This window comes from Empidonax traillii, unplaced genomic scaffold, assembly GCF_003031625.1.
Source record: "Empidonax traillii isolate 1590-97213 ecotype Southwest subspecies unplaced genomic scaffold, ASM303162v1 scaffold21:size2437335, whole genome shotgun sequence".
NCBI classification, from domain to species: Eukaryota; Metazoa; Chordata; class Aves; order Passeriformes; family Tyrannidae; genus Empidonax; species Empidonax traillii.
In genome coordinates this window covers 144,218-171,455 of record NW_020955214.1, presented here as the reverse complement: position 1 = coordinate 171,455, position 27,238 = coordinate 144,218, and the positions used below count along the sequence as shown (strand labels likewise).

General features: G+C 39.9%; 1 protein-coding gene and 1 long non-coding RNA gene across 6 annotated transcripts in view; one reads left to right on the top strand and one right to left on the bottom strand.

Annotated features, from left to right (window-relative positions):
* Positions 1 to 9,567, bottom strand: part of LOC114065886 — a 17,608-nt gene extending 8,041 nt beyond the window's left edge. The window contains exons 1-2 of the long non-coding RNA XR_003573066.1: positions 9,556 to 9,567; positions 6,463 to 6,582 (exon numbers count right to left, since the gene is read on the bottom strand). This is a non-coding gene — a long non-coding RNA (uncharacterized LOC114065886). The remainder of the gene's footprint in view (positions 1 to 6,462; positions 6,583 to 9,555) is intronic.
* Positions 1 to 27,238, top strand: part of PDGFD (platelet derived growth factor D) — a 142,491-nt gene that overhangs the window by 71,645 nt on the left and 43,608 nt on the right. Inside the window, exons 1-4 of one of the 5 annotated variants that reach the window (XM_027900103.1) lie at positions 11,857 to 11,926; positions 14,187 to 14,391; positions 18,414 to 18,594; positions 19,263 to 19,304. In XM_027900103.1, coding sequence (XP_027755904.1) covers positions 11,893 to 11,926; positions 14,187 to 14,391; positions 18,414 to 18,594; positions 19,263 to 19,304 — 462 coding nt within the window. In that variant the 5' untranslated portion in view covers positions 11,857 to 11,892. Of the gene's footprint in view, positions 1 to 11,856; positions 11,927 to 14,186; positions 14,392 to 18,413; positions 18,595 to 19,262; positions 19,305 to 27,238 lie in introns of those variants that run through there. The other 4 variants (XM_027900077.1, XM_027900068.1, XM_027900093.1 and 1 more) reach the window with 4 other exon arrangements.

Below are 27,238 nucleotides of genomic sequence, written 5' to 3'. Positions count from 1 at the left end.
CTGGGCCCGGCCCTCGAGCCAGTTCCTGACCCAGCACAGAGTGCCCCTGTCCAAGCCATGGGCTGCCAGCTTTTCCAGGAGTATGGTATGGGAGACTCTGTCAAAGACTTTGCTGAAGTCCAGATCACATCCACAGCCTTCCCCTCATCCACCAGGCGGGTCACCTGATCGTAAAAGGAGATCAGGTTGGTCAGACAGGACCTGCCCCTCCTAAACCTGTCCAGATGGCCCCTGTCCATCCTGTAGGTGCTGTGGCTCAGCAGGTCACTAACTGCTTCCTCCTTCCTCCTGGATTACAGGAGTGCTATTTGACTTTCTGTCTCTGTCTACCAGTTCCAGAGGCCAGTTGTCCTTAGAACAGCCTGTCTTACTGTTAAAAACTGAGGCAAAGAAGGTGTTAAGTACCTCAGCCTTTTCCTCATCTTTGGTGACTGTGTTTCCCTCTGTGTCCAATAAAGAAGGGAGGTTTTCCTTGCCCCTGCTTTTGCTATTGATGTATTTGTAGAAGCACTTCTTGTTATCCCTAACAAAAGGTGACAGATTGAGTTCAAAGTGTGCCTTTGTCTCTTAATTTTCTTTCTACATGACCTAACTATATGCCTAACCTCTTCATGAGTAGCCAGCCCTTTTTTCTATAGTCGGTAAGTTCTCTTTTTTCCCCCCTAATTCCCTTTAAAATCTCCCTGTTCAGCTGGGCTGGCTGTCTTCTCCACCAGCTTACCTTTCACAGTGTGATTCCACCAGTGCTCCTGAAGCTTCTCTGAGCTGGTATCTGATCCCCTTCCCCACAGCTGTATCTTAGTCTAAAATCTCAGTGGTCCTTGCAGCTGCCCAGCTACAGCTGTGAAAACTGTGAGCAGAGAAAGCAAACGGCTGATCATGGAACTCATGAGGTTTGTGATGTGGGAACTTTGTTTTAATAACAAATCAGAAGTCAAGGTCTGAGAAAAATGGGAGCTGTTGTGAGATGGGGAGCACACTGAGAATGCAAAAAATTAACCACTTTAAATCAAGTAAATCAATACAGTGTGATAGGACAGTAGTGTTACTTACAGTATTTACACTGCTCACAGCTGATTTCAGTAGCACACAGTGCAGCTGTCATTTACCAAAGTTGTCAGTTATTTTATTATAGTTTGTACCACGTGATATTTAAGTGCATAGTTGTGGTATTTTCTTATTTACAGTCTAAGTTATAGAAAGACCCAGAATATTTTCCCCTAGGGAACCCAAAAATGGTTGTTGTCATTCTATCTTACAGAGTAATCTAGAGTGTCTGCTGTAAAGTAGGACTTCTGAATTCTCTAAATCAAGAAAGGTTTAAAATTTCATCCTTTGGTGGACTATTCTTCCATGGTTTTCATGGAAAAGACTGAGAAATAACTGAAACATGTTGGAAGTGCAAACAACAACAATAAAGGTCTTCGAAATTCTCCTCAATAAATATAAATCAGAAAAATAAAATTTCTGTAGCAAATTTGTCATTAATCCAGTTTTCATATCTGTTCTGCCAAGATGAGTTTTTTACTTTGCTTTCTTGTGTCAGAAACATGAACATTTTCCCCTCTCTTTGGACAAGGGTTCAACCTGGCAAGAGTGAAGCGTCTTGTAACTGTTATTTTCTGAGCTTTAGATGAGATAAAGGAACATTTATTATTCCTCTTTTTTTTCTTTTTCTTTTCCTGGAAACTGACAAAAGCATTGTTTTAGTCGAGACTATGGTGAACTTATTTTTCTTTTCTCAATACCATACCTGATAATATCTGGCTCAAGGTTGCTGAATATAGTTAAAAAAAATTATAATTTATATACCATTGTTATTATAAGTATAGTTGTACTGATGCTAAAGTTTTTGTCTTACTGGATTGTAATCCTAGATGCTATAAAAATGTGCAAAGCTAACTGAGTAAAAATCACTTGATTGGGTAGTCCCAAGAGTGCTAAGGTAGCCTGCTCTATTTTAAGCATTACTGTGGAAAATAGTTTTCCCAGGAAATGGTGCAGTATGTCCCTGTCTCCCTTTGATAGCACTGCTACAGGGTGTTCACCAAATGAATTGATATGAGAGTACTGTGTTTATTGGACTTTCTCACTCCTTTTATGTCAGTCACATAAACCTCTTATTTGGTTTCTCTTTGGCCAGACAGCTGCTCAGAGCTGTGTTAAATACTCAGCACACAGCTGTGCCCTTCAGCTGGACAGGATCTCAGCATGTGACATTCACCTGGATGTGCAACATCAGTACCACCAGGGTGAGATAGGAGCGAAATAGTCCACTTTGACTTCCCCAGCCAAAATGGATGGAGGGTGGAACTTCTCACCCACAGAGCGCAGTCCTTGGTGACCAAGCATTGATCTTCATCAGCTGGGTTCTGCACACTTCCAGGGACCTACTCTGGTCTTGCCTGAGCCAAGCATCAAAGCCCCACCTGGTGTCAGCCACATGCACATCACCACTCTGCACTTCTCTCCTTATTTGATATGCAGTCTAGGTCAGGAAGAGTAAAGCACAGCCTGGCTTTCATCAGGGTGGGGGCAACTGGGTTTGGTTGCCTCACCATTTTTCTCTGGGAGCTTTAAGGTGAGGGGCTGCTGGTGCTGTCTACTGGTTAACCTTAAGTCATCTCATGTGTCTTCTGAAAGCTGGAGTAGTGAAATGTGCCACTTTGTGTTCCTGCTGGTGATATCTGGAACCAAAGCTGTCTGAATTTATCATCATAACTGCTCAATTCTTTTACTATCAAACATTTCACTGAATTTACAGTCAGAGGACAACTTTGTAGTCTGGCTTTGTCTCCAGTGCATTTACACAGGAGACTCCAGTTTTCTGTTTAAAAGTGAGAGTTCATCAAAGGTCCATGAAAGTGAAGGATTGTTTAATTACATTCTGATTTGCCAACAGTATAGTCAGCCCTGTTCAGAACATAAATATATATATAATGTCTTCTCCCCATGGAGTCTTAGCAAAGTCCTGAATATCGTTACCTTCACAGAGGTTTCAATGTGTTTTCGTCTGCTCATGAGGGATCTACTGTGGCTCTAACTTAACAAATCTAACAGTAGAGAAACATGTTACAAAAGGTTTGGCAACATCTGCAGCAGAAATTCCTAGTCCTGTTCTAATCACATCTTGTTCTGAAAATGTGTAAGGTGGAATTTATTTAATGGGTGAAATGGACAGTAAATTTTTCTCTCAGGAAGAAAACTTTCATGCACATCTTCATTTTTTTGTGATCTAGTTTGCTACAAAAGGATAAGGTAACCTACTAATTTTTATTTTTTTAAGTTAATCTTTATAGGTTTTGTATTCCATTTAGAGAACTACTGGATGAAGAACCAAGCCTGGTTTTCTAGGGGCATTGTACAATGATGGCTTTGGAATAGAAATCTGGAAAGATATATTTAATTCTTTGTCCCATCGCTGGTTTGCTGATCAATATAAATAGTGTCTCTGGAATTCTGGTTCTTCAGTCTTTTATCTTGTAAACTGCACATTTTTCAGAGGAGAGATTATCTCTCAGTTTCCATAATGCTGGTCAGAATTTCCAGCCACCACAAAACTGAGGATGATCATGTAAGGAATAGACAGGGAGCAAGCCCAATGAGACATCCACTGTTAAGCAGGAAACTGTAATGCAGTAGTCTTCTGACTTAAGAATTATCTTTACCTGTGTGTGTCTTTACACTGCTCTTTTTATATTTTTTAAATTTACATTATGTTACACATTATGTTGCACCTTCGGTGTTGGGTACTACAATGAGGAAACGGTGAGAGAACTAAGTTTTGTACTAGATGGCTCAACTCAAGCAGTATCACTAAATGACTGTTATTTCCACAATCAGAACCAAAGGTGGCATGACTGTCTTTGCTTGGCATCCTCATCCTCCCTGCAGAGCTGTGACTAGCACTCATACCCGAGGCCCTGTGCTGTAGGGGCTGAGTGCAGGTAGGATGGCTGCAGCAGGGACTGTGTGAGGCAGCAGTATAGCCGGAATGGCAGCTCAGCTCAACAACTTCTTAGTTCTTCTTTTTTTATCAAACACCCACACACAGGCTTGTAGGAAAGTTTCCAATAGCTTCCTCTTGGTAAACAGCTGAACAGCTGTTTTTCCAGTAAGGACTGGGGAAGCTGAGGTGTGTAAATCAAAGCTTTGGAGCCAACTCCATTTCCAATTTTGGTTTTGGCTTACAGTGATCAGGATCTGTCTGTGCTGGTGTGAGAGATTGTTGCTGCCTGTGGTACAGCAGCTCCTGAGCTTGTGGGCTGCACTGATGTACAACAGCATCATCTTTCCAGTCACTGGTCCCTATATATTGGCAGTGCTTAAGTCCTCCTGTTCTTTCACCACACGTAGTTTTGTTCTTTGGTGAAGGACAAAGGAAATTTCTAGAACCTTTGGTGAAAGATCATAACAATAAAAGGAGGCCACAGCCAAGAATTTTATGAATGTGCCTGGAAACTTTGTTAAATTGCAGCATCTATCCACATGACAGATCTGCAGCATTCTGATGCCAGACCTCCAGAGAAAATCCTAAGTACTTACAGAAAAGATCCCCTGCACTTAAAGCTCTGAGTACTTTCAGTATGTATGACTTAAATTCTTTGCTTTCCAGACTGGGGGAATTTTGTTTTTTAACATGGGTTTTATCTAAATGATGTAAAACCATCCCTATGGCCCAATTCATGTTCTGCCTTCAGGCTGAGAAAAGAGCTCAGTGTCTACTGCTCTCTTTGCCCCAGTGCTGTGGTTTTCATCAGAAGAAAACTGAGGCATGGGCGCAGAAAAGGGAGCCGTGGTGCACTCTGCTCTGATCTAAACTGTCAGAGACCCATGACAATGTGCCTCAGAGTAGGAAGTAGAAAATCTGCTGGGTCTTTGCTTTTTTTGACTAAATCTCGAGTTCTGGTCCCTGTGCCAAGAATTTTTTCTGCATTTTACCTCCATCCGTTTCTTGAAAAATGTCAAGCCATCTTTGAAGTGTCGTCCAGAACCCATCCTTCCCTAGAGAGGAGTCAGAAGTGGTCTGAATTCTCTCAACAAATAGAAGAATCACAACACAGGCTCCTGTTTCCTTGGAAGAGATTTAGCTGTGTCCTGGTTTTGATTGGGATAGAGTTCATTTTTTAGCTGTGAGGCTGTTGCAGGGAAAAAAAAAAAAAAAAGATTACCAACAATCATATTTTAATACAGTGAGGTCTGGTTTTGGTGTTTTGTTTTGTTTTGTTTTGTTTTAAGATTTAGGTAACTTTAAGGTAGTAAGTATTTAGTGCATATGCCCTCAAGTGACTGATATATCCCCACAAGCTTTTATCTTTGTGCAATCAGTTGATATGTGGTCTCTCAAAGACAAAAAACATGCCCAAGGAAATGATGTCTGCTAGAATACTATTACCAGATTTTCCATTATAAGAAGTGACCTTTCACTCCCTTCCAGAGATTTCAGATCTTCAATGCTGACACAGAGGGTAAGGAAACTCACATCACAAGAGAAAATTGCCTTGATTTGTCTTTTGAAACATTCTCCTTTTACTGCCTAATGTCCTAACATACAATCTCCACTTGGTAATTGCCTGTCTATCTGCTACAATATGTTTAACATAAGAAGCCTTTCCCCTTTTGACTGGATTTTCCTTTCATCAACATTTTTCTTTCTTTAAGAAAATTTCACATCTTGTTCACACTTAGTAGTGCTTGAGTGAAACAGTTTCTAAAAGAATGTCTTAAAACGAATTCTCTTTTAAGATTTGAGGCAATAATTCCTTGTTTGGTCATAAAAATCTGAAAAATAATGAAGGGAAAATGGAAAAGGAATATATTTTCATTGCACCAGGAAAATTTGAATGAAGCTTCCCACAAAGGTCTACTTTCTCGATACTGCTACCTAAACAGGAAAATTTGAAGTGTCTAGGTCTTATTTCTTTGCAAAACAGTGTGAGTCAAGGTCTGGTGTTGATATTTGTGCTTGATAGAAATTGTGTCTCTAATTGCCATCATTTTGACCAAGTGTGGTGGCTTGACCTTGGCTGGATGCCAGGTGCCCACCAAGCCATTCTATCACTCCCCAGCAGGACAGGGGTGAGAGAATAAGATGAAGAATGACTCATAGGTTGAGATAAGGCAGTTTACTAAAGCAAAAGCAAAAGTTTGCATGTGCACAAACAAAGAGGAAAATAGCAAGATATATCCTCTACTTCCCATTAAAAAGAAATGTCCAACCACTTCCTGGGAAGCAGGGCTTCAGCACATGTACTGGTTGCAAACATAAATAACAAATGCTTCCTCCCTTCCTCCTCCTTTCCTTAGTATTTGTATCTTCCGAGCTGATGTCATATGGTATGGAATATCCCTTTGGTTAGTTTGGGTCAGCTGGCTTACTTGTGTCCCCTCCCAGGATCTTGCCTTTGTTAGTGGGGATGGGGGAAGGAATGTTGAGAGACAGTGTTGATGCTGTGCCAGCACAGCCCAGCAGGAGCCAAAACACTGGTGTGTTATCAACACCTTTCTAGCTACCCATGCAAAGTACAGCACTGTGAGAGCCGCTATGGGGAAATGAACTCCATCTCAGCCAACAATACAGCACTACTCCAGCTTTATGTACCAGCCTTCTTACGGAAGTGTGGGCACTCACTGCAAATGTCCGCTTCAGTTATCAAGTTTCCTTTAAACTCTTCACAGCACCAGAAGAGTAATTTTCCTCTGTATACTTTTTCTCACGGTTTTTCAAGGATTTTTGGGTTTTTATGCTCATGATCATGGGGATATTTCCATTAGTCTTACTGCACATCATTAGATCTACACATTCTTGATATATACATTTTCCTCTGTCATAATTATACTCTTAAACCATCAGCAAACTGGGTGTATTTTTCTCTTGGAATCCCAAGAGAAAAATACATTCAGTTTGCTGATGGTTTAAGAGTCCAACAGAGAGATGCATTGCAACACTACCACACATCATGAAAAAACTAGCAGTTAACAAAATGCTTTATATGTTGGCCTAACATATGTTACCTTTCTATAGACACTTCTGCTTTAATATGAGACATTCAGCATGTTCTTACATGTAGAAGAAAATCTCTATCAAGAAGTCAAATAAAAACAAGTAATACAAGTCACTGCTGAAAGCAAACACCACTGAGTTTGATGTCCTTGTAAACATAATAAAGGAAATTTTTTCTCAGTATTCATTTGTGGAAGTCTGAGCAAGGCATCCAGCAAAGTGGACAAAGGAGAGTTACAGCCTTCACCCCACCAAGGTGTAGTCCAGCCTGTTCTTCATTTCAGGACTGCAAAATGCAGTTACCATGGTGTCCATTCCACAGTAACAATAGTAGTATTAAATGCAAATAAAATTATGTTTACTATATTGAGAAGCATAGAGACAGCCTGTCTCTATGAATTATATGTCTGGACTTCCTTATCAATTGCTTACTTAATATTCTCATAAGTGGTCTTTGCTTAGGTTCTGTTCGACCACAGATTTACTATGTAATAGCAGGAATTGCAGGGTTGCTCTGCACAGAACCATAGGCAGAGTACTAACCATTCTGTAATCAAATGGATGATGGCTCTGAAAGGAATTTTAGATATCTGGGGTGTTCTCATTCTCTGATACCTTCTCTACTGATATTCTATACTGGCTAATCTTTTTCTTTCAATTACAGCTCAATTTTTTTTTCTTTGATATATCCTCTATAGATACATTCTTCTAGGAAAGATCTCCACACAGCTCAGGGACATGGAGGCAGCTGTGAGGTCTGAATTTGGCAGAACATTCACAGAGCATCTTTTGATACTGCCTCAGTGATGGAACAGGTCATGCTTTGGATTTGAACTATGATGTTGCCTGGAGCCTTTCATGCTCCTGATGTAAAGAAAGGGTCCATTGGTAAGAGAAAGGGCAGGTAGCTCAAGCTGCTTCTTTGAAGTTCAGTGGCAGACCATCCAAACTGAGAGTCTTTCATCAACTTCAGTGGGGTTTGGGTCCACTTTTTAATTGCTCATTTGCTGGGCGACAAGTAGCACGCTGGGTGATGTTAATGTTCTCTTTTTCTGGGCCTTGATCCAGCAAACTCCTTAAGTATGAGCTTTACTAAAGTCTGTAGTGTCCTTGAAATAAATGAGATTATTGAAGTTGTATAAAGCTAAAATCAAATTGAAGTAATGCTTTCAACTGGATCCGCTACCCTAATATAGCTGTACATATACATCCCTATACTAGACTGACTGTTTCTCAGTGCAGCGCCTCCATAAGAGACAATTTACAATTTTTAGCCTGGGCGAGATTTTGCTAGTTCTGTTTTGTTACTTGCCATTCTGATCCTTTCCCTCTCTTGGTCTGCCTTCTTGAACTGCTAGTGAATCATGATGGGACCAGACCTGAGCCAGGTGTGTTAGGCCTCTGTCCTTAAAAGGACTGAGATGTCTGACACTGGTACTACTGTAAAGTGCTAAATTCTTCACTGACTAGAATAATTTTGTTGTTTATATCCATAACAAACAAACACACAAACCAACCAACCAAAAACCCAAACAAACAAAAACAAAACAAACAAACAAAAAAAGAACAAACCCACACGTTTCTAACAACGAAAATTACCTTTCAGTTTTATGTCTTTCCAACAAGCTATGACAAGCTATGGAATACACTGTTTTGACCATGAATTCTGATCTTTTCATCTGATTTACACAGAGCCTTATGGATAACAAATAAAGTTTCTGCTTACTGCAGGAGGGTGGGGGAATAAAAAAAAAAGCCAATGACTGTCTACAGGCTGCCATAAATACAGCTTGCTTGGCATACCTGTCCCCAAGATGAACTGATTTGTGGCATGGATTCAAAAATGTTTTACTATTCTTTGCTTCTCTGTGGATTCAGCTATTTAGATCAGTCTAATTTTTAACTGAAGAAACTGAAGAGCTATTATTCTCCTCGAAGGTTATCTCATTTGTTTAAAAACTGGTGGCAAACCACTGAGTGCTGTATTTGTTTCGAAGACAGCAGCCATGGGGGAGAAAGAGTTATATCTGGAAAACTCTCACGTTCAAACTCCCAAGGTCCTTTCCTGAAATAACAAATAGTTTCATGAGTAGTAAAATGAACCTCATCATGATTCCCAGTAACTCTCCTCAGCTGTAGCAGGGGATGAGCTCACCAGGTTTTACTGTATGGAATTAATTGTCATTAACCAAGTCAGAGTACATTATCTTTTCAGCCTTTACCACTGTATCAAAGTTGGTCAGCCAACCACTTCTACAAGGGAAAGAAAGACAGAAGCAAACTTATACACAAGACAACACCTTTGGAAGTGAGGCTGAAGTTCCAGAAACCTTAGAAAGGTGGAATTAATATTCCATATTGTTGGTTAGGTCCTTACACAAGACCATTCTCTGAGTTCTTCTTCTTTTTAAAGGAATTGACACTTACAGACTCTCCTTACTGAATATACCATAGAACAGATGTCAGATTAGCTATTAGCAAGTAGAAATTACCTTTTTAAAAAATATTATTATTGTTTTAGTGAAGGAGTCCACTGTCTGCTCAATAATGACGATACAAACAAACTTCTTTCTGTAGTAGGCATGTCATGACTAGGAGTAGCTTTAAGAGGAATGTGTCAATACATTGCTAAAGCTTGCAAGGCAATGCAGGCATCCACAAAATCACAGGATGAAATTTGTGCTTCTGAATCTTGCTCATGCAGCATGGCCTAGCTGGGAAAGGGAAACATTGGATGTGCTTGGCACCCATTGTGGGGACAGTCTTGAGACAAGCACAGTTTTTTGAATATTGAAGTGTACTTCCCAGTTCCCAGTCTGTCACTCAGCTATCCTCCATGCAGCAGGAGGAAGGCAAGCACTTTGGAAAATGCAGCTACCTTGAGCACTTAAATGAGAGCTCCTCTGACTTGGACAGCTGGACTATCAGGTATGTCATTATGTTTAAAATTAGTGGTTGGGAAAGAATTACAAGGCAAAAAAAGAGAGAGATTAGTTCAGATAAATAAAATATAGAGCAAGCTGCTTTCCAATCAGTTCAGACTCTGCAGGGAATTGCCTCACCTAAAAGGATATCTTCCAGATTGCTTCCCCTTCATCTTCCTTATGAGATAGTTTTCCTCCCTCAGTGCAAGGATGTCTTTGTGGCTCCTGCCATCGAGAGTATCCTCCTTCTGTGTATGGCCCAAATGGCCTTTTTGCCTTGTGACTTAACACCTGCTTTTATTCATTGGGAAATGATTTTTAATGCTTTTTAGTAAATGTGACAGGCAGTGTATTATGCACTGTCATCTTTTATTTACTCCCATAAAGCCTTATGGAATACAGTTAGTATGTGACATTCAGGATATTGTGTAGTACTTCATTGCATTGCAACATGGAACAGTTCAGTGCCTTGAAAGACAGACTCACTGTCTTTTCCTTTGCTTATGCCTTTTCTCAAGTTTTTCTGTCCTGACTTTCCCCTTGCCTAATGTGTGATTTCCATGAGTTCCCGCAGCGGATCTGATGAGGGCAATGCTTGTCTGCTTGGAAAAGTCTTATTTTAGTCCCGTATCTTTGTTGATACAAGAAGTACAGGAGTTGCTCGCATCTTCTCAAGCTGTTTCCCAGGTGCTTGATGATTCCTACGAGGCCAGCCTTGGGAGAGCAAGTTTATGTTGACCGTGTTCCTGTGTCTTCTAAATCAGATAACTATGTGAAATCCCAGTGAAAATCCCCTTAGAAAATTCTAACGTGTTTGGTTCCAGTGCTGGTCACGCCACTTCAGGTTGTAATTTAGCGCAAGGTGAGGGAGGTGAGAGGAAATCAAGCTGTTTCAGAGCTCCTGAAGAGTCTGCTCCAGTGAAGTCGAGTGAAAGCACTGAGTAGCTTTAGATTTCATCTCATGTGGGATATACAAACAGTGTTTATGGCCTTTCTCATGAAACATATGTTCTTCCCTTGTGGAAGAGACATATCCTCAGAGTGCAATATTTGGATATCTATTACTTTACTATAGTGAGAATTTCCTTCCCATACTTCTCTCCAACCTTTCTTCTATGATAACTTTATAATTCCTGCATTACCATGATAGAAATATTAAGTCACTGTGCTTTGATTTTTAAGCTTTTTAACATGTGTTGGTCTATTGCTTCGTGTACCTGTTCAACTTGGATAAAGCTGCTCCAGCCATGACATTTCATCACTGGTCTTAGTCAGGTGTGATTGACTTGATGGCAGAGCACCACAGTCTGTGAAATTCAGAGTTTAAGTTTAATTATGAGTCATGACAGACCCTATCTTCTTGGTGTACAAGAGCACAGTAGTGTGCATTCTCAGCTGGTGTACTGAGTTAAGTGCACAGATGTTTTGTTTGGGGGTCTATGTATGAGCACATTTAAGAGATACTGTCCCCCAGAATCTCAGAAGAGTAAAGCTTGTGCTAGGACTGTTTGGGAAAAGGAAATCTTTCCCTCAGAGGCATAAATTACATTGAACAACACAGTGAAATGCATGGTGATAGAGGGAAAATGGCAAGAGTTTGCTGTCCAAGAAAGAAGAGTAAAGAACTCTGAGGCATAGAATGAGTTATGCCATGTTTTACTGCAGTAACTTTTGTTCTGACTTGAGGAATGGTTGCTTCACTAAAAAGTGCAGAACTTGTTATCATCAAAACTGTTTTATTTTTATCCCTTTTCTTGGACATTTTGGACATAGTCCTGTGAAATATCTTGTCCTCTCGGTGGACTGGGTGTTTTTAGAGTCCAAAGGTCCTCAGCATTTTGGTAAGAATTCAGTAGTGTTGGCTGGACATTTTGTTTCATTCCAGATTAGGGGAAAAAAAACCCCACAGCTGTCTTTTTCCCCTTTTTTTGACTAAAATAAAATGAAAACCAGATTCCAGTATAGATGTCCCTGATGAAAATTGCAACAAAATTAATAGGTGGGTGGTCTTTATTTTCACCAAATTGGCACTTTTCCTATGCAAATTGTTTGGTAAAAATAGAACAAAACAAAACTGGCTAATTCTGCACTTTGAGCTAGGGCTGTATTTGTTTAGAAAGGGTGGCTCAGAGTGTGAAAGCATCTTAGAAAGATGTCACACTTAGGTCTTTGGAGATAGTTTTACAGGAAACAAAGGCTTTTATCCTCTAAGTTTCAGGTTGTTTGGAAGCTAGAATTTTTGCCCTGTCAGAAGAGTACAATGAACTGTTGACACGCAACCATGCTTTGCTTGCAGCTGCGTGGAAGGAAGTATTTACAGCAAGAAACCAGTGAAAAGCAACCTGAAAAAACAGATATAGTTGCCGTGAAGTTTGTACCATTTCTCTGGGTTCCTGTTTTTAATGAGTGTTTTATGAAACAAATATATTTATTTTATCTAAAGACCTTGGAAAACTTCAGTCAAACATTAGATTTTATTTTAAGAGTGAAAACTTAGGTTACTGTGTGTTACAGATGGCTGCCGCTGGTTGCTTACTTTGGTTTTGTATTGCCAACATTCACAGAGGTACTTGGTGGGAGATACTTTTCCCCCATTTGCTCTTCCTTAGCCTCCAAATTCAGCAGAAGGCACCAATTTTCTATTTCTGTTGCTTGTAGTGGAACTGGAGGTTGACCTGGCATTTAGCAGAGAACTGGAGTGATGTTCAGTTTAAGATAAAGACACCAGAGTTTAAGTGTTTACATGAAAGCAGTGTCCAAGTTCATGTGGTAAACAGAAATTCCTTCAATGAAGTTGGTTGACTGACTTATCTGGGTGTAACTCTGCATTGAGAAGGGGCTCAGATTACCCACATGCAGGTGACTTTGTGAGACACCACGGCTTCCACTCGACCTTTGCTGGGGTCTGCTAGATGTGCTGCTGGATCTCCTTGTCCTCATGGAGGCCAGGCAGGAAACTGTGCTTTATCTTGAAGGGTGTAGGGCATCTCTCTGTGAGTGACTGAACTGAGCCCAAGATTCCCACACATCACATGGGGAAGGAACACAGGTAGCTGTCACACCAGTGGAGTCTCAGAGCTGAGTGGTGTGTTGGCTTCCCAGGGAAGTGGTCACAGCACCAAGCCTGACAGAGTTCAAGAAGCATTTGGACAATACTCTAGGGCACATGGTGTGACTCTTGGGGATGGTGCTGTGCAGGACTAAGAGTTGGACTCAATGATCCTTGTTGGACTCCTCCACAGTATATTCTGTGATTCTGTGATTGGGAACTGAAACCTGCCTTGATCTGCATGTTTTCTTGGAGACTTCTGATCCTCAAGATTTCCCCACAATCAAGTTGTTGAAGCACAGAAGAATTGTTGTTTGAAGTTCTTTGATGCTGTGAGCCAAATTCCAGTATCAGAAACAGTTGGACAATGCAAGTGCATAGTGCAACTGAGAAGGCATTTTGACTTTTAGAGAGCTGGGTCTTGCCACAGTTCCTGTTATCCTTGGAGCCAGGGATTTATAGCAGCAGAGGCTTTACCTCAGTAGAAGTAAAACTTCAGGAACAATTGAATATTTGCTCAGGCAGAAGTTGTGGAATTTTAATTAAATAAAGACTTGGCTATTTGTCTTGAAGTTACTCAGTAAGGAGGCTGTTGGGACACAATCTGACCTCAGTTACATCAGTATAAGCATGGTTGTGTTAATCATCCATTAGCAGCAAGTGATTCACACCATATAAATAAAATCAAAACATGACCTAACAAATGTTTCTGGGAGGAAATACTTAAGAACAATAAACAAACTTAAATTCCCTCATATGCACTTTCCTGTGGCCCTTTATTGGTGCTTTTGTTCAGAGGGCATTGCTCTCCAAAGCACCAAATTTGGGAAGCAGGGTCGTTTATCTTTTTTTACTTCAGTCTGTCTTACTTCGTTGTTCTCAAGCTTTCTGCTTTTATTAAAGTTTAATTCTGTTTTAAAATCAAAGTGGTGAGAATGAAATTATATAATCGATAAAAATGTAAAAGTAATGATATATTTCTTGTAAAATAAAGAGTCGGTATACTTGAGTTCTGTTGTTCTTACTCTTTATATGGGATTGAATTAAGAGAAAATACACTGTACTTCCTATCTAATAAAACTGCTTCTAGACACAACTTTTTTAAGGCTTTAATTGCAAATAATTTGTTCTTTATTATAACCTGTTGTGTTTTTTGCCTTCCTATAACTGGAACAACATACTAATTTCTACAAGTTGTGACTACTAACAGAGAGCAATCACCTCACAGACTTGTACCGAAAAGAAGAGACCATCAGTGTGGCAGGGAATGGCTGCATCCACAGTCCTCGCTTCCCCAGCAGCTACCCCAGGAACCTCCTGCTGACGTGGCGGCTCCACTCTCCAGAGACCACCAGGATCCAGCTGGCTTTTGATAATCAGTTTGGACTGGAGGAACCTGAAAATGATATCTGCAGGTGAGTGGCAAGTGGAAGTTTGCAAAGGTCAACTTAATACCACCTGCAAGCTCAATGGCATGAGACTGCGAACCAAACCCTGGGCATCTCTGGCCAGGTCTAGGTTCTCCTTGCATGAAGGACAGACCTCCAAGAATCTCCTTTTGATTGAAATAGGTCTTTGAGTTTATAAACAAACTAAGCTTTCCTGGACCTGAAGTGGTTTTGGCAGGTTTTAATCCTTCTGTAATATTTTAAGCACAGGGTACTCGTATGCTCAAATCCTACCTAAAAACATAGATACTACCTTAATAGGATTTTGTCCTCTATCACCCCTGTCATGTTTCAGCCAGGCAAGAAACGTCTTTTTTGGTAGGTGGAAGGGTCTGGGAGGTGTGAATGAATAGGTAAGTGTTTGTATTGGGCTGTGAGGGACAGATAAAAATGCATTGGAAAATATAATTATGTTCTTCAAATTACTTACTTGTCTTTATTGTTACTCTTCACTGATACAGTTTCTTTTAAAACCTTTAAATATAGTCCACAAACATCAGTGTACTGATGCATACGTATATATTTATTTATCTATTTAAGTAAACCCTACTATATCCCAGTTGCTTTGGTTCCCCTTTTAAGCAAAAGTGACCTTAAGCTCAGCTGATCTGGCTGATTAACCTAGGTGGATAAGCTGCTTGGCATTAGCAGAGTACAGAGGTGAACCTTGCCAAAATTCACTAAAATGCTATAAATCCATTGAGTTTTTGTTTAAATTTCATTTATTTGTCTATCTGTTCCATGGGAGAGAACAGGCTCGGGATTCCTGTGTGCTCCGAAAGGCAGATTGCTGTGATGCTACTTACATAAAATGCTCAAGTCTGTTTCCAACTCTCCCTGATCATGTTGTTACTTATAGCTTGTCTATGCAGAGAACTGGGTTGCTAGGGTTTCTGCACACCCAGCCTCTTCTTATCTTATCTTTTCTAGTCAATTAATTTGTGTTCATAGGGTTTGGCAGCTCTGAAGGGGTTTTACAGGATGTATTTTTTGCCCCTTTTTTCTTTGTTAAATTTTCTGCATTACCAATAAAGAGAACCATTCCTGCAGGTTTGTTTTTGATTTAGTAATAAAAGAATGCAGTCTAAAGCTGGCTCTCCTTCCCTGCTCCTTGGCAGGTCCGCTATGCTCTAGTGCTGTTGGTCCAAGATCAGCAGCAGAGTCAGTAACAACAGTTACCTCCCAGTATCCCAAATGCTTTCCCAGCTTCAGAGCCTAATGCACATAGAAGCAGCCTGTTCATATTTACATAGTGGATAAACTGTGGCTGACCTTAAAGCATTGCAACTTTGAAACAGAGGGCTAATTTACTGTGGAAAAAAAGATGAAGTATTCTCTGTCAAAAGCCCTTAAAGGTGGTGGCACAGAGAGCGAAAGTCAAGCTGTTACTGGCATTAGGAGTTTGGAGACCGTCTTGGAAGACAGTCTACCTGCTTTCTCCAGAGTAGCTAATTTAGGATGCAGAGAGAAGCAAAGACCTTAAATCATCAAAAGTGTCTATAGAAGCTGGAGAAATATCACATCCTTTTCTGCAATAAAGCTTTCCCTAGTTTCTGGAAGACCTTTACTTGGGTAGTATTACTTCCAGAGTGAGGAATTTCTTGGACAGACAGCTTGTGATGTCTTTAAGCCTATTAAGTATTGTGTGCAGTTAGATTTTTTTGCTAATGCTCAATATATTTTTCAACACTAGATCCTTTCGGCAGCTTCGGTCCCTGACAAGCCCTGCAGTGCTGCTTTAGAGAGACAGCCAGGCGTGTTTTAATTGAAATGAATGCTTAGAGCTGAGCATATGCTTGAAGGCTGTGCATACTGGACAAGTAATTCAGGACCTCTTCACATTACCTTGCTTTTGTATTTGCTTTTGACCTTACACTTCTTTTCTCCCGAAATATGCTAGTATTTTCTTTGGATTTTTCATTAATGCTAATTATTGTAATTTGCATACTATTAAGACTGAACTGATTGAAATTCATTCAGGCTGCAGAATGAAAAGGTATATTTTAGCAGAGCTATATTTTTTCTGAGCTTCTGAAGAAGGATGGTAAATATTCAAGGTTTTACAGAATTTTCTAGAAGTGCTGTTAGCATTTCCACAGGCACTTGATAAGAGATGACTCTGAAAAGCAATTAAATTATCCAGCCTCTGAGGCTCCTTGGATGCACAGAAACAACCAAGAATATACCTACTTCCATGACAGTTGCAACAAAGCCTCTGCCATTGAAAGCAGAAATAATCCTTAAAAGTCTATAGTTTTTCACTGTTTTTGCTACCAGTTATTCTGGCTTCTGGCCTCCAAAAGTGGAGAGGCCAGTCAGGACAGCTTTTACCAAAGCTTACAAGGCTATCTCATGCTGAACATTGCAACCCACTGTGTTACAATAGGCATTCACGGCTGCCGTGCTGCCTGGGGGCAGCTGGCGTGGGCAGCACGGAGCTCTGCTGGTACCACATCCATCACCACGAGGGAGCGGGAGCTGAGGATGGAGGGGGAGAGATTGAGACAAGTCTACCTCTGCCTGGAACTAAATTTTGTTGTGTTACAAAAAAAGAATATTTCAGCAGAGTTTGGGCAGATTGAAGTGATTTGGTCGTGGTGAATCTGTTATTTTCTGTTCTGTGCAATTTGGAGTTGGTGAATATAAAAGCAGCAGTGCCAATATTCTCAAACCACATAGTACTTGTGGGTTTTTTCTCATGGGTTCTCAGCAGAAAAAGGAAAGCAGGTCTGTTATTTACAGAGCTATTCAGCTCCCACAACTGGGCAGGGAGGAGGGTGCTTGGCCCAGAGGCCCGGGGCAGGGAGCAGTGCATTGCTAGCAAGAATCAGTTAATAGTCTTAAACTCCCTCTTTGGAAGGAGCAGACGCTCTGATAATAGAAAGCTTTCCTGGTAAAGATCCCCAAAGTTTTAAGGTTCAGTTGCACCAAGAGGATGGCGCTCAACCTGCCCCTCTTGTCATTGTCTCTCTCTCACTGGCTGCAATGTGTGGAGCCTAATCCTGGCTTCACTGATATTGAGAGACTGTTTTTGTCATAGATGTAGTAAGATCAGAACTTTATTCTCTGCCTTCTTTATTTTCCAGCTCAATAAAAGAACTCAATAAATGATCCAAGCCAGTGAATACAAAGGCTGGGGCAGTGAGTGCTACCACTCTATCCCCTTCTTGCTGGGGTTTAGTGCCTTCTGCTCCTGTCAGAGCCCTGTTTGGGCTCAGGGTGCCACTGCTGTGCCACGGGTGCCTGGCTAAGTTTTGACTTTGCATAGGACAAGACATGCTGTTGCATTTTCCCTGGTGTCAGCATCCATGTGAACAGCAGGGTTCCCACCATAGCATGCAGAGAGCCAGCATACTTTTCTGCTTAGAAGCTTGCTATAAGTCTTTCCAAACCATCTACAGGAGCACTGTGCCACCTACAAGGAAGGTGCTAAAAAGCACCTTTCAACAGCGTGCACTGCCCTGTGTCCCTCCAGCATCTCCCTTTCCTCCTGGCACTGTGGCCACCCAGCTCCAGCCCTCTGACTGGCACAGCAGGCAGGATCCTTGGCTGCTGCTTCACGGATTTGGGTCACCACCAGAAAGTACACAAGTGCTTGCAGCTGCTCAGCTTGGGCAGCCTGCCTTAAATAATATTTTATCAGGTTTCTAAATTATTTACACACCACATGAAACACAATGCGTATGCTTACTGTATACTAAGCACATGCAAGTGCCTCTTGTTGCTATTTTAACATGTTAGAAAATACTGTCTGTCATGTTCCAAGAGCCCAGAAGTCACTCATTTGAGTACTTAGGCAGTAGCTTTCAACTCAGTGTATTTTGGGCTACACAAGCATGCCCACCATTTGTAATATTTAGTCTGATGTTTTTGAGTGGAGAACAGGGGACAGTTGTCTTTGTGTCTGCAGCTGTGCTCCTTCTTGTTAATTTGCAACCACCCTCTGTACCCAGAGTTAGCAAAAATTAATTCTTCCTACTGGTTTTCAGGTATGACTTTGTGGAAGTGGAAGATGTATCAGAGACCAGCACAGTTATACGAGGACGGTGGTGTGGACACAAGGAAATACCTCCAAGAATAACATCAAGAACAAATCACATAAAGATAACCTTCAAATCTGATGACTACTTTGTGGCTAAACCTGGATTCAAGATATGTTACTCCCTTGTGGTAAGTCACCTAGGTGTGAGAGGGGTGAGATTGCAGTGTAAACGAGAATCAGTACTTAAAGACTGGATGGTGTCACTAACTGCATGGGATCAAAACAATAAATGACTTAAAGTATTTTCATTACAGCAACTACATTAATACAGATGAAAATATTTTTGACATCCTGTCATTAAATTTTAGGCAAAGTCAAGTTCAGTTCAAGATTTAGTCTAATAACATGTTTCAGAAACGCTAACACATTCTACACTGAGGCTACACTGCCAGTGCCTTGAGAGATGCTGCAGAAATAGCACAGAAATGGCTGCTCTATGAACTCTTTTTTCATGTTAATTTGAGGTCAAATAAAAGTACACTGAGGGGTTATGGCTGTGATTTTCAGTTAGATAGAGTAGTATATTCTGCATGCAATAAAATTCTACGTGCAAGACAATGTGCTAAGGCTCAGACTGTATTTTTAACCAGATATAAACACACGTCTGTATATTCAGAAGCATTAGCAGTGTGTCATGTACTGTTTCAATGAGAGAAAAACATCCTTCTTTTTTTAATTTTTTTTATTTTGGTTTTGTTTTTAAGGAGCAGGAATGATCATTACTCTAAGTAGACATTGATACAAATATGTTTTCCTTTGTATTGTCCTGATTAATATTATAATGCTTTTGGTGCAGTGTAGCTCGAAAGAGACAGATTTTGCAAACACTCAGGAAATGGTAAGCATTAATTTATTATACTGTCATCATTTTATTTTCATATCCATCCCATTTCTTATTCCCTTTTTATCCAATCCACTGTCATTTAACAAGAGTAAGAAAGCCTGGAATAGTCAATAATGCTGTAACAGGAGAGATCCATTGTTTGAGTCATTTCACTTCAACCTCTTGGCTTTGCATGCATGTGTGCCTAAGTATGCTTAAAAGAGTCCATAAATAGCACATTCTCAAGACAGAATGAAACTATGAAGATTGTGCTCCCTCACATTTAAATTGTTAGGCTTCTAGTGGAGTAAGGTATGACACTATAAGTAAATCCTGAGCTCTAATTTGCTCTAATTTGAAGGTAATCTACTAATACTCAAATTCAGATAGAACAGTCTACGAAAGACCACTGGGCATAAAAATGAGACAGCAAAGGAGCAGCCTGTCTTTATACTGCTTGCATTTCAGTGCAGCCACAGAAACTCTGCTGCATTTAGCACGTTTAATTCCAAACTGTGTGCAGATAGTCTGATAGTCAGGCTTTCCGAAAACATAAATGTTATTGCTCATAAAACACAGGACTTTCTACACTAGAAAGCTCAGAACAGGCTACTGTATTTATGTAATTTCAAAACTATGAGTAAACAGAATTTTGCAGTCTAGCAAATCTATTTACAAGAATAATCTCCATGTGCACTCTCTGAATGAAATACAGTTTTATTTCTGAGAAGAGCACTGTACAGTTGATTAGGGGTATTTGTAAGATAGGAACTGATATGTACTTATCTGATGTTCAGAATCCAAATGGTCCAACCTAAAACTGCAGGATTAATATTCAGCAGAGTCAGCCCTTATTCAATAGTCCCCACAGTCACTTAGAGCTTAGTTCATAGATGTGCTGAGCACTGCTGACCCCTGAAGGTAGAACTCACTGTGTGTTTCTAGGCAGTAAACCAGGGAGCACTAATGAAGCATGCAAGAGCATATGGTATTTTCTATGAGATGAAATGAAGGACCTTTACATCGCTTTTTCTTTCTTCATAACCTTCTCTGAGACAGGGTTACTTCTGATGGATTTCTTGGAAAATGGTGCTCAATATATAAGCAAATCTTTTACCCCTTTGTTTTTCTTATGTTTGGAATTGGGATCTGCATGGCAGTTGTTTATTTGTGTACTAGACTCCGACCGATAATTTTGTAGAGAAAATGAAATCAGGAGATTTGGAATTTATTGATCAGCTGCATCTCCTGTGCATGGTGCCAGAATGACTGGGTGAATTTCTTCCTGTTGTTCGTGCAGCCAAGCAAACTCGCAGCCTGGCTTACTGACGTCTCGTTTTTAAATCTTAAGGAAGTCAGTTAAGTTCATATATTTGATGCAAATCAAGTTTTTACTTAGTTCAGCACTCTGCATGAGGCACAAATGAGGCAGCGCAGACCTTAGAAGAAACACTCTTCATTATCTTTGTATACTTGTATTAACTTCACATTTCAGTACCATTAGAGAAACAAAAGGGGATTATTTTTTCTAAAAAAGACATGAATTAGACTTTTATCACTTGTATTACATTTGCCCTCGTGAAACAAGGTATGGAAAGTAAGCAACCCATGAAAGGGCTCGGTCACTCAGGATGGTGGGATTAGAACTCAGGGTGACTCTGGAAAATTAGTCTAAAAAAAATACAAGATTGATCTTTAGCAGTATAAGGTTGAAAACTGTATGGATGCATGTGAGTGATTAACTGTCCCAATATAAGATAGAGGACAAAGGGCAAGGAGAACAAATCTGTGAAATAAAGTCTGACCACCTAAACACAGCATTTAGCAACTTTTCCTTGCCAAAGCTGGCTCACTCTACCTTCTTCCTCTTCCCTCATCCTCTGCCTCTTGGCACCTCCACCTCTGCCCTCCCCTCTGTGGGTCTGAGGAACTAGGAAGGCTAGAGGGTGAGCAGTGATGATGGTTTTGGAGGCAAGGGACAGGTCCAACATGCTGCTGCCTGCTGCCTGTCCCTGATCTGCTCTTCCCTCATGAAGTTCTTCACTCCTTGGAGTGGGAACTCCAGAGTGGACCTGACATCAGGAGTTTATTAGTGTGTTGAGTGCACCCCACTGCCCACTGATGATCCCAAGTTGCATAAGAGTCAAAAGTGTTCCTGTCTGGAAAAAGTGGCTCCTCTGTGCTGTGTGTGACGTTGCCAGAGGAGGTAGGTATGCACAGCTGGTGGATGGTCTCCACAGGCACTTCACATTCAAAGCCCCCAGTTGTAGCTGCACAGTTGGCTGGCTTAGCCTGCATATCCGCACAGAGAAATATTTCCCTTGAACCTCTTTAAAAATTGCCTTTTTCTTTAAGCTTCGCAGACCTAAAGCAAAAATGGTCTGGAGAAAGCCCTGGACAGCTATTAGGCATGAGCCTCACTTGTCTGCAAATTTGTTTGAAATTCCTTCCTGCCATTATCACTTAAAAGCCCTACTTCTCCATATTTTTTCATGCTTTTCTTGATCAAGTTGCCTTAGAAACTCAGTTTGTAGTATAGAAGGCATTGAGTTATTCCAGTATTTTTTTCTCACTCATTACGTGATTTCTTACTCTAAGGACATAGTCATTCACAACAGTGTAGAAATACATGAAACAGAAGAAGATAAATAATAATTTTATATAATCCCCCTTTTCCTTCTGAAGTCAAGTTCTAGAAGGGAATGTTAACAAGATTGAATCCCATGTTTTACAACCTCGTTAGCATGGACGTTTACTGAAATAGTTTAGGAAATCATTCAGGACCATGTTCCAACAATAAAGGTGAATGTTTGGAATTTAAATTCCAAATCCTGCATTTAGTTACATTTTACTGAGACAGCTAGAAAATCTTGGATTCCATTTGGTATTTACAAACATGTTTTTAAGTTTATTGTAAAAGGCACATATTTTCTTATACGTTTATAACAGTAAATTGCTATTGCCTTACTAATTGCTTGGTTAATCCTAAATGAAATCCATATTTTGGAACTTTGACTAAAATCATTATTATAAACAAGGGCTACAAAGAAGGAATGTGTGTATATGTTTTTTCATACACCTGCGTTTATATAAAGATATAAGGTTAAAAAATGTATTTACTTATATGTCTTTTTGCATACATATACACATATATGTGTGCTTTTACCTTTCTTTTCTTTATAATATAATTCATGACTAGGAAGCATCACAGAGCATGAAAGGCAGTCTCATTTGCAAACTTTTTTGGAACTGTAAACCAGCAGTGATGGACATGTGGTACTAAACAGGAGAACATATGTGTATTTGTCCCAGGATAAACTTAAGTGTCAAAATGTGTATCAATGGGTTAAATCCTGAGTAATTTTGTCCTGTTTGAATTGACCTTTTTTTTTTTTTTTTTTTAATTAAGGAGCTATAAGCAAATTAGTGGAGTGGAGGAGGGGTGAACTTAAGATTTTGATCCATCATGTGGAATTTTACAGAGAAATAGCTTTCTGCTAAACACCCAGACTATAGGTCACCACTCCAATGATCAAAAAAAGAGCGTTGCTAACAAAGTGGGGTAAGAGACCACAGTTAGGCTAGTAAAATTTAATTACTTTCCATGCAAAGAATATTGACCAAAGTTAGCTCAAATTCTAAACTAACAATAACAATGATCAACTCACAATAAACCAAACAAAATTGGAAGAACAATCAGAAAATGAAATTGGCCTAAATAAGAACCTGATCCTGATATTTGTACTCACTGACATCACTCTTAATTAAGGCTCCCTGTATTCTGCCAGTTTTGTTTGCACACATAGTGCAGCAGTAGGCTTCAGGGTTTTTTTTTAAATAAGTCAATAAATAAACACCCTTGTAAGAGTTAACGTGATCACGAAGATTCAGCCACCATTGTGAGTACAGATTCATAAAGATCATAAGAAATCTTTAATTGTAAGCTGAATCCAATCTGGAAGCTTCATGAGCCTTTGCTGCTGTATTTCTGGTTTAGCTTGGCACTTCTTTCACAGAATAGATAGATAATTCATCCAAGATAAAATATTCTGCCCAAACCCCATCTAGTATATCTCATGTGACAAGAGAAGTAATAATGGTGCATGAATACCTTCCCTGCTATTAGATAATCCACAGAAAGAATCCCCTTAAATTGCTGGGGGTACAAAAGGAAAGGAATGGGGTGGAGGGGAATGTCTTTCTTAATAAAGTATTTGCACATGAAATAGATCACACAATGTAGAAGCAAGAATTTACACGTGGATGTTTTCTCAGTTCATCTGCTACTTCTCTGATTTCAGTTTAGATTGTCTGCCTATGCTAGACAGCAAAGATTTTTTTAAATGTGCAAAACTCATAACCATCTGTATGATGAAGCTTCTATTTTCTTAAGTTTGGGCAGAAGACTATTTTCTGTAGTTTGCTCAAGGCATACCATCCTCATAAAATTATCAGCCAGAGGCTCATCTTTCAGGAAAGAAGTAATTAAGTCCTAATTTTTAATTAGATAAAACTTGCTCAAAATCTTTAACATTCCTTCCCCAACTTTACATAAGCAGAGAGTTTAGGAGATTATTTATGCACAATTTTATTTTTTTTTTTTACTTTGAAAGGTGTTAAAGTTTTAAAAAGCAACATAAAATGACAGTGTGTTAAAAAGATAGATTATGTCTCAGTGCATCTTGAAACATGGAGCATCTTCACAGTAATTTATATGGGGAGGGAAAACACTTTCCATTTAATGAGGATTCCTGAGAATCTAGCAATCCTCAATCTGCAGCTTAATTCATAGGACCTCACCTGTCCTTCAGTAAGGTTTGAGGAAGAAAGGAAGGTGGTGTGGTAGACAAGTGAAGCAGTGTGGTAGGCAGGGACGTTCTGGTTATCCCAGCACTCAGAGCAGAACAAAATATAGTGAAGGATACAAAGAAAGCAAAAGTGGGAGTCAGATAGCTGAGCAATAAGGAAAGGGTGTTCCTGTGTTGAGAAGACACATCTGGATGATCAGTTTCTCAGGCAGCATTGGCTGCTCTGGGGACAGTCAAAGTTGCTAATGAAAAGATTCATTCCACCATTTGTATCTAACCAAGAGCTTTTTCTCCCTTCAGCACACTGTCACACCTTCCAAAACCCTAAACCTTTACTTCCTAGTTCCTAAGTCTTGCCTGTCCCATCTCCTTTCCTCCAAGGTGGAAAACATTGCAGGTTTTCAAGTCTGAGAACCACCACCTGAACACAGCACAAGAGTTACAGGGAGCTTGGGGGCTGCAAGCAGAGTAGCCAAACCTGACCTGACCCAGCACTTCACAGGCAGTTGTCCCAGTCTGCATCTTCCCCCGCAGTGTTCCCTAGACTGTGGTCTAATGTAGTCCTTCTCTTGGCAGGTCTCTTCTGAAAGTCTAATGCCCCTTCCATGTTTACTCTTGTCTCAGACACAAAGATTGATCCCAATCCTTCTGCTATGTGACTCTCTGAATTTTAAACTTCATTAGGAGTCTTGTGTCCTAATTTTTAAAACCATTTGAAATTCAGAGATGACACTGATAAGAGAGTGGTGAACTGAAGTAGGTTTCAGAAAGAAGAGGAATCACCTTCCAGCTTAGCATCAGAGAATACTATAAGTAATAGAGGGAAGGACTGATAGAGGATCATCCAGGAATGGCAGTGAAACCATGGCAGCAACAAAGGAAGAAAGTTAAGTATAGTCCAAGTTCAGAAATGAAGGGTTTTGTGGGTAAGGCAAACACACACAGTAGAAGAGCCAAGTCCACAGAGAGAGAGAAGACAGCAGAAACACCAAAATGCCATGGTCAGAGAGGAAGGTGAAGCCCCAAACAAGCAAATATTCTTGAAAGATGAAAGGAAAATTACAGAACGAAGGACAGCGAGGATGTGACTAACAATATCAAATTTGGCAGGCACATAATGAAAGAAGAAACCTTTCCTCTTTACCAGTAAGATGTCCACATATCACTTCCTCATTACAGTCATGTGAAAGCAGTTTCAGTTGGACTCTAGAAGGGTGAATGGCAATGAGGGAAATATTTTTAACAAGGGAATGAAGGAAAGGAAGGATTTGTGTAAAACCTAAGAGTTGTGGTGGCATAGGTAGGAAGAAAAAGAGGCAAATTAATGTGAGGTTTTGGGCAGGCAGTGAACTTGAAATAAGAAAGACTGTGTCTAGGAGAGGAGGGCAGGTATGAAACAGGTAGAAAGGAAGACAAGAGTAAGGCCATTTCACTAGATCAGCCTCTTTTGGCAAAACCTCTGACTATGAACTTAAGAAGTAATAGGACTGGGTTTGAATATGTTCAAAAGTGAAAAGAGTCAGCTGGGAACACGGGTGAGAAATTTATCTAGGAAGGAAGATACCGGAAGATACCAGATCAGAAGCAGCGGGACTCAGTAAGCAGACAGAAGCTCCTGGAAGCTGTCAGGCTTCAACTGATAAAACAATTGTTTTAATCGGAAAGGAAAATAGACTTTAATGCCTGAGTTTTCTCAGCTGCAAGCATGTGTGCCTGGCAGTTTTGTTGTTTGAACAGCATGAGGGAGAACTAGCCATTTGCTCTCCTCCAACTCTGATTTGTTGACAGCTCAGTTAAATGTGGTTCTTTTGCAGGATGTTGTCATCGATCTGCCTTAACATAACAGCAGTTCCATTAATGCCCAATTCCTGCTGAAAACACTACATCTTTAACCAAGTCTTGTGCTATTCAATTCACTAAACTCGTGGTGATGGCCAAGGATGAGAAAATGTAGCACTTTGCACCTTCAAAACGTTGTACAAACACAAGTGTGCTATTTTCAAATCCAGTATCCTATCCCAAATAATTGATTCTAACAAGACTTAGAGGCATTGTTCATTTAGGACAGCTTTAGATTTTGAAGGACTGCATTTCCTGCAGACATTAGTACCTGTTTAAAGAATTCCTGGGAAAATCAGTGATCCGGAGGACATTTCAACTTTCCAAGGTAAGTTCGAGGTACTAAAGACAACAACAGAAAAAGATCATCATGTGCAGTGCAAGAGGGTTACCCATGTTAGACAAAAATAATCAGTCTCAAAAGCCTCATTCAGTATTAACATGACTTGCGAAATACAGCAGAGGCAAATTCCAAGAAGCACACAATCATATTAGCAATGAGATCAAGCAACTACACAGCATGTAAGAATAGCGAATGAGAGCCACAGGAATGCTATGTTTTTTGTGAAGTGTGTAAACCTGAAAAAATAGTGACTTCAATATTTTAATGAAATGCATGGAGGGAATCACAGTATCATAGAAATTATCTATGATCTTCCCTCTGAACTCGAATAAGTGAGGGCATGTGTGAAGATTCACGGAAAGTTATCTGTCCCTTTAGCTTTCATGCCTACACTGCTTCCTAGTTCATACTCAAGTTTTGGTCCTAATATATGTGGATACATAAAAAAATTCTCTATGAGAGTTAACCTTCTCTCTGTTCTTCAAATGTCAGTTACAGTCAAGCAATCTCTGTTTAATAAAAATATAGAGTACACAACAAATGGACTTCCAGAGAGCCCAAATTCGTGAATAACTTTGCTTCTGGTAAAATTGTGCTACTGGACAAGTAGGAAATTAAACCCATCCCCAAACTTTTTGCGAAAATCTTAATTAATCTTTGTTAATTAGGGAAACAAATCAATGATTCCTAACAGTCTGGTAGTCTTGGGAATGATAGATGGTTAGCAAGTGGATGGAGGATATTCCAGATATTTTGTATTAAAACTATACTGGGGAAATCGATCAGTTTTAAAAAAAGATCTTTTATGTCAAGCTTTTTTTAGAGATTGCAAGTCTTTAAATCTTTAATGCTACTTACCATGTGTATTGGACAGCTTTTTAGTTGTCTCCATAAAGCAATACTTTTAATTAACATTATATATGTTTAGATAGCAGAAAGTTAGGGTGCATCCAGCATTG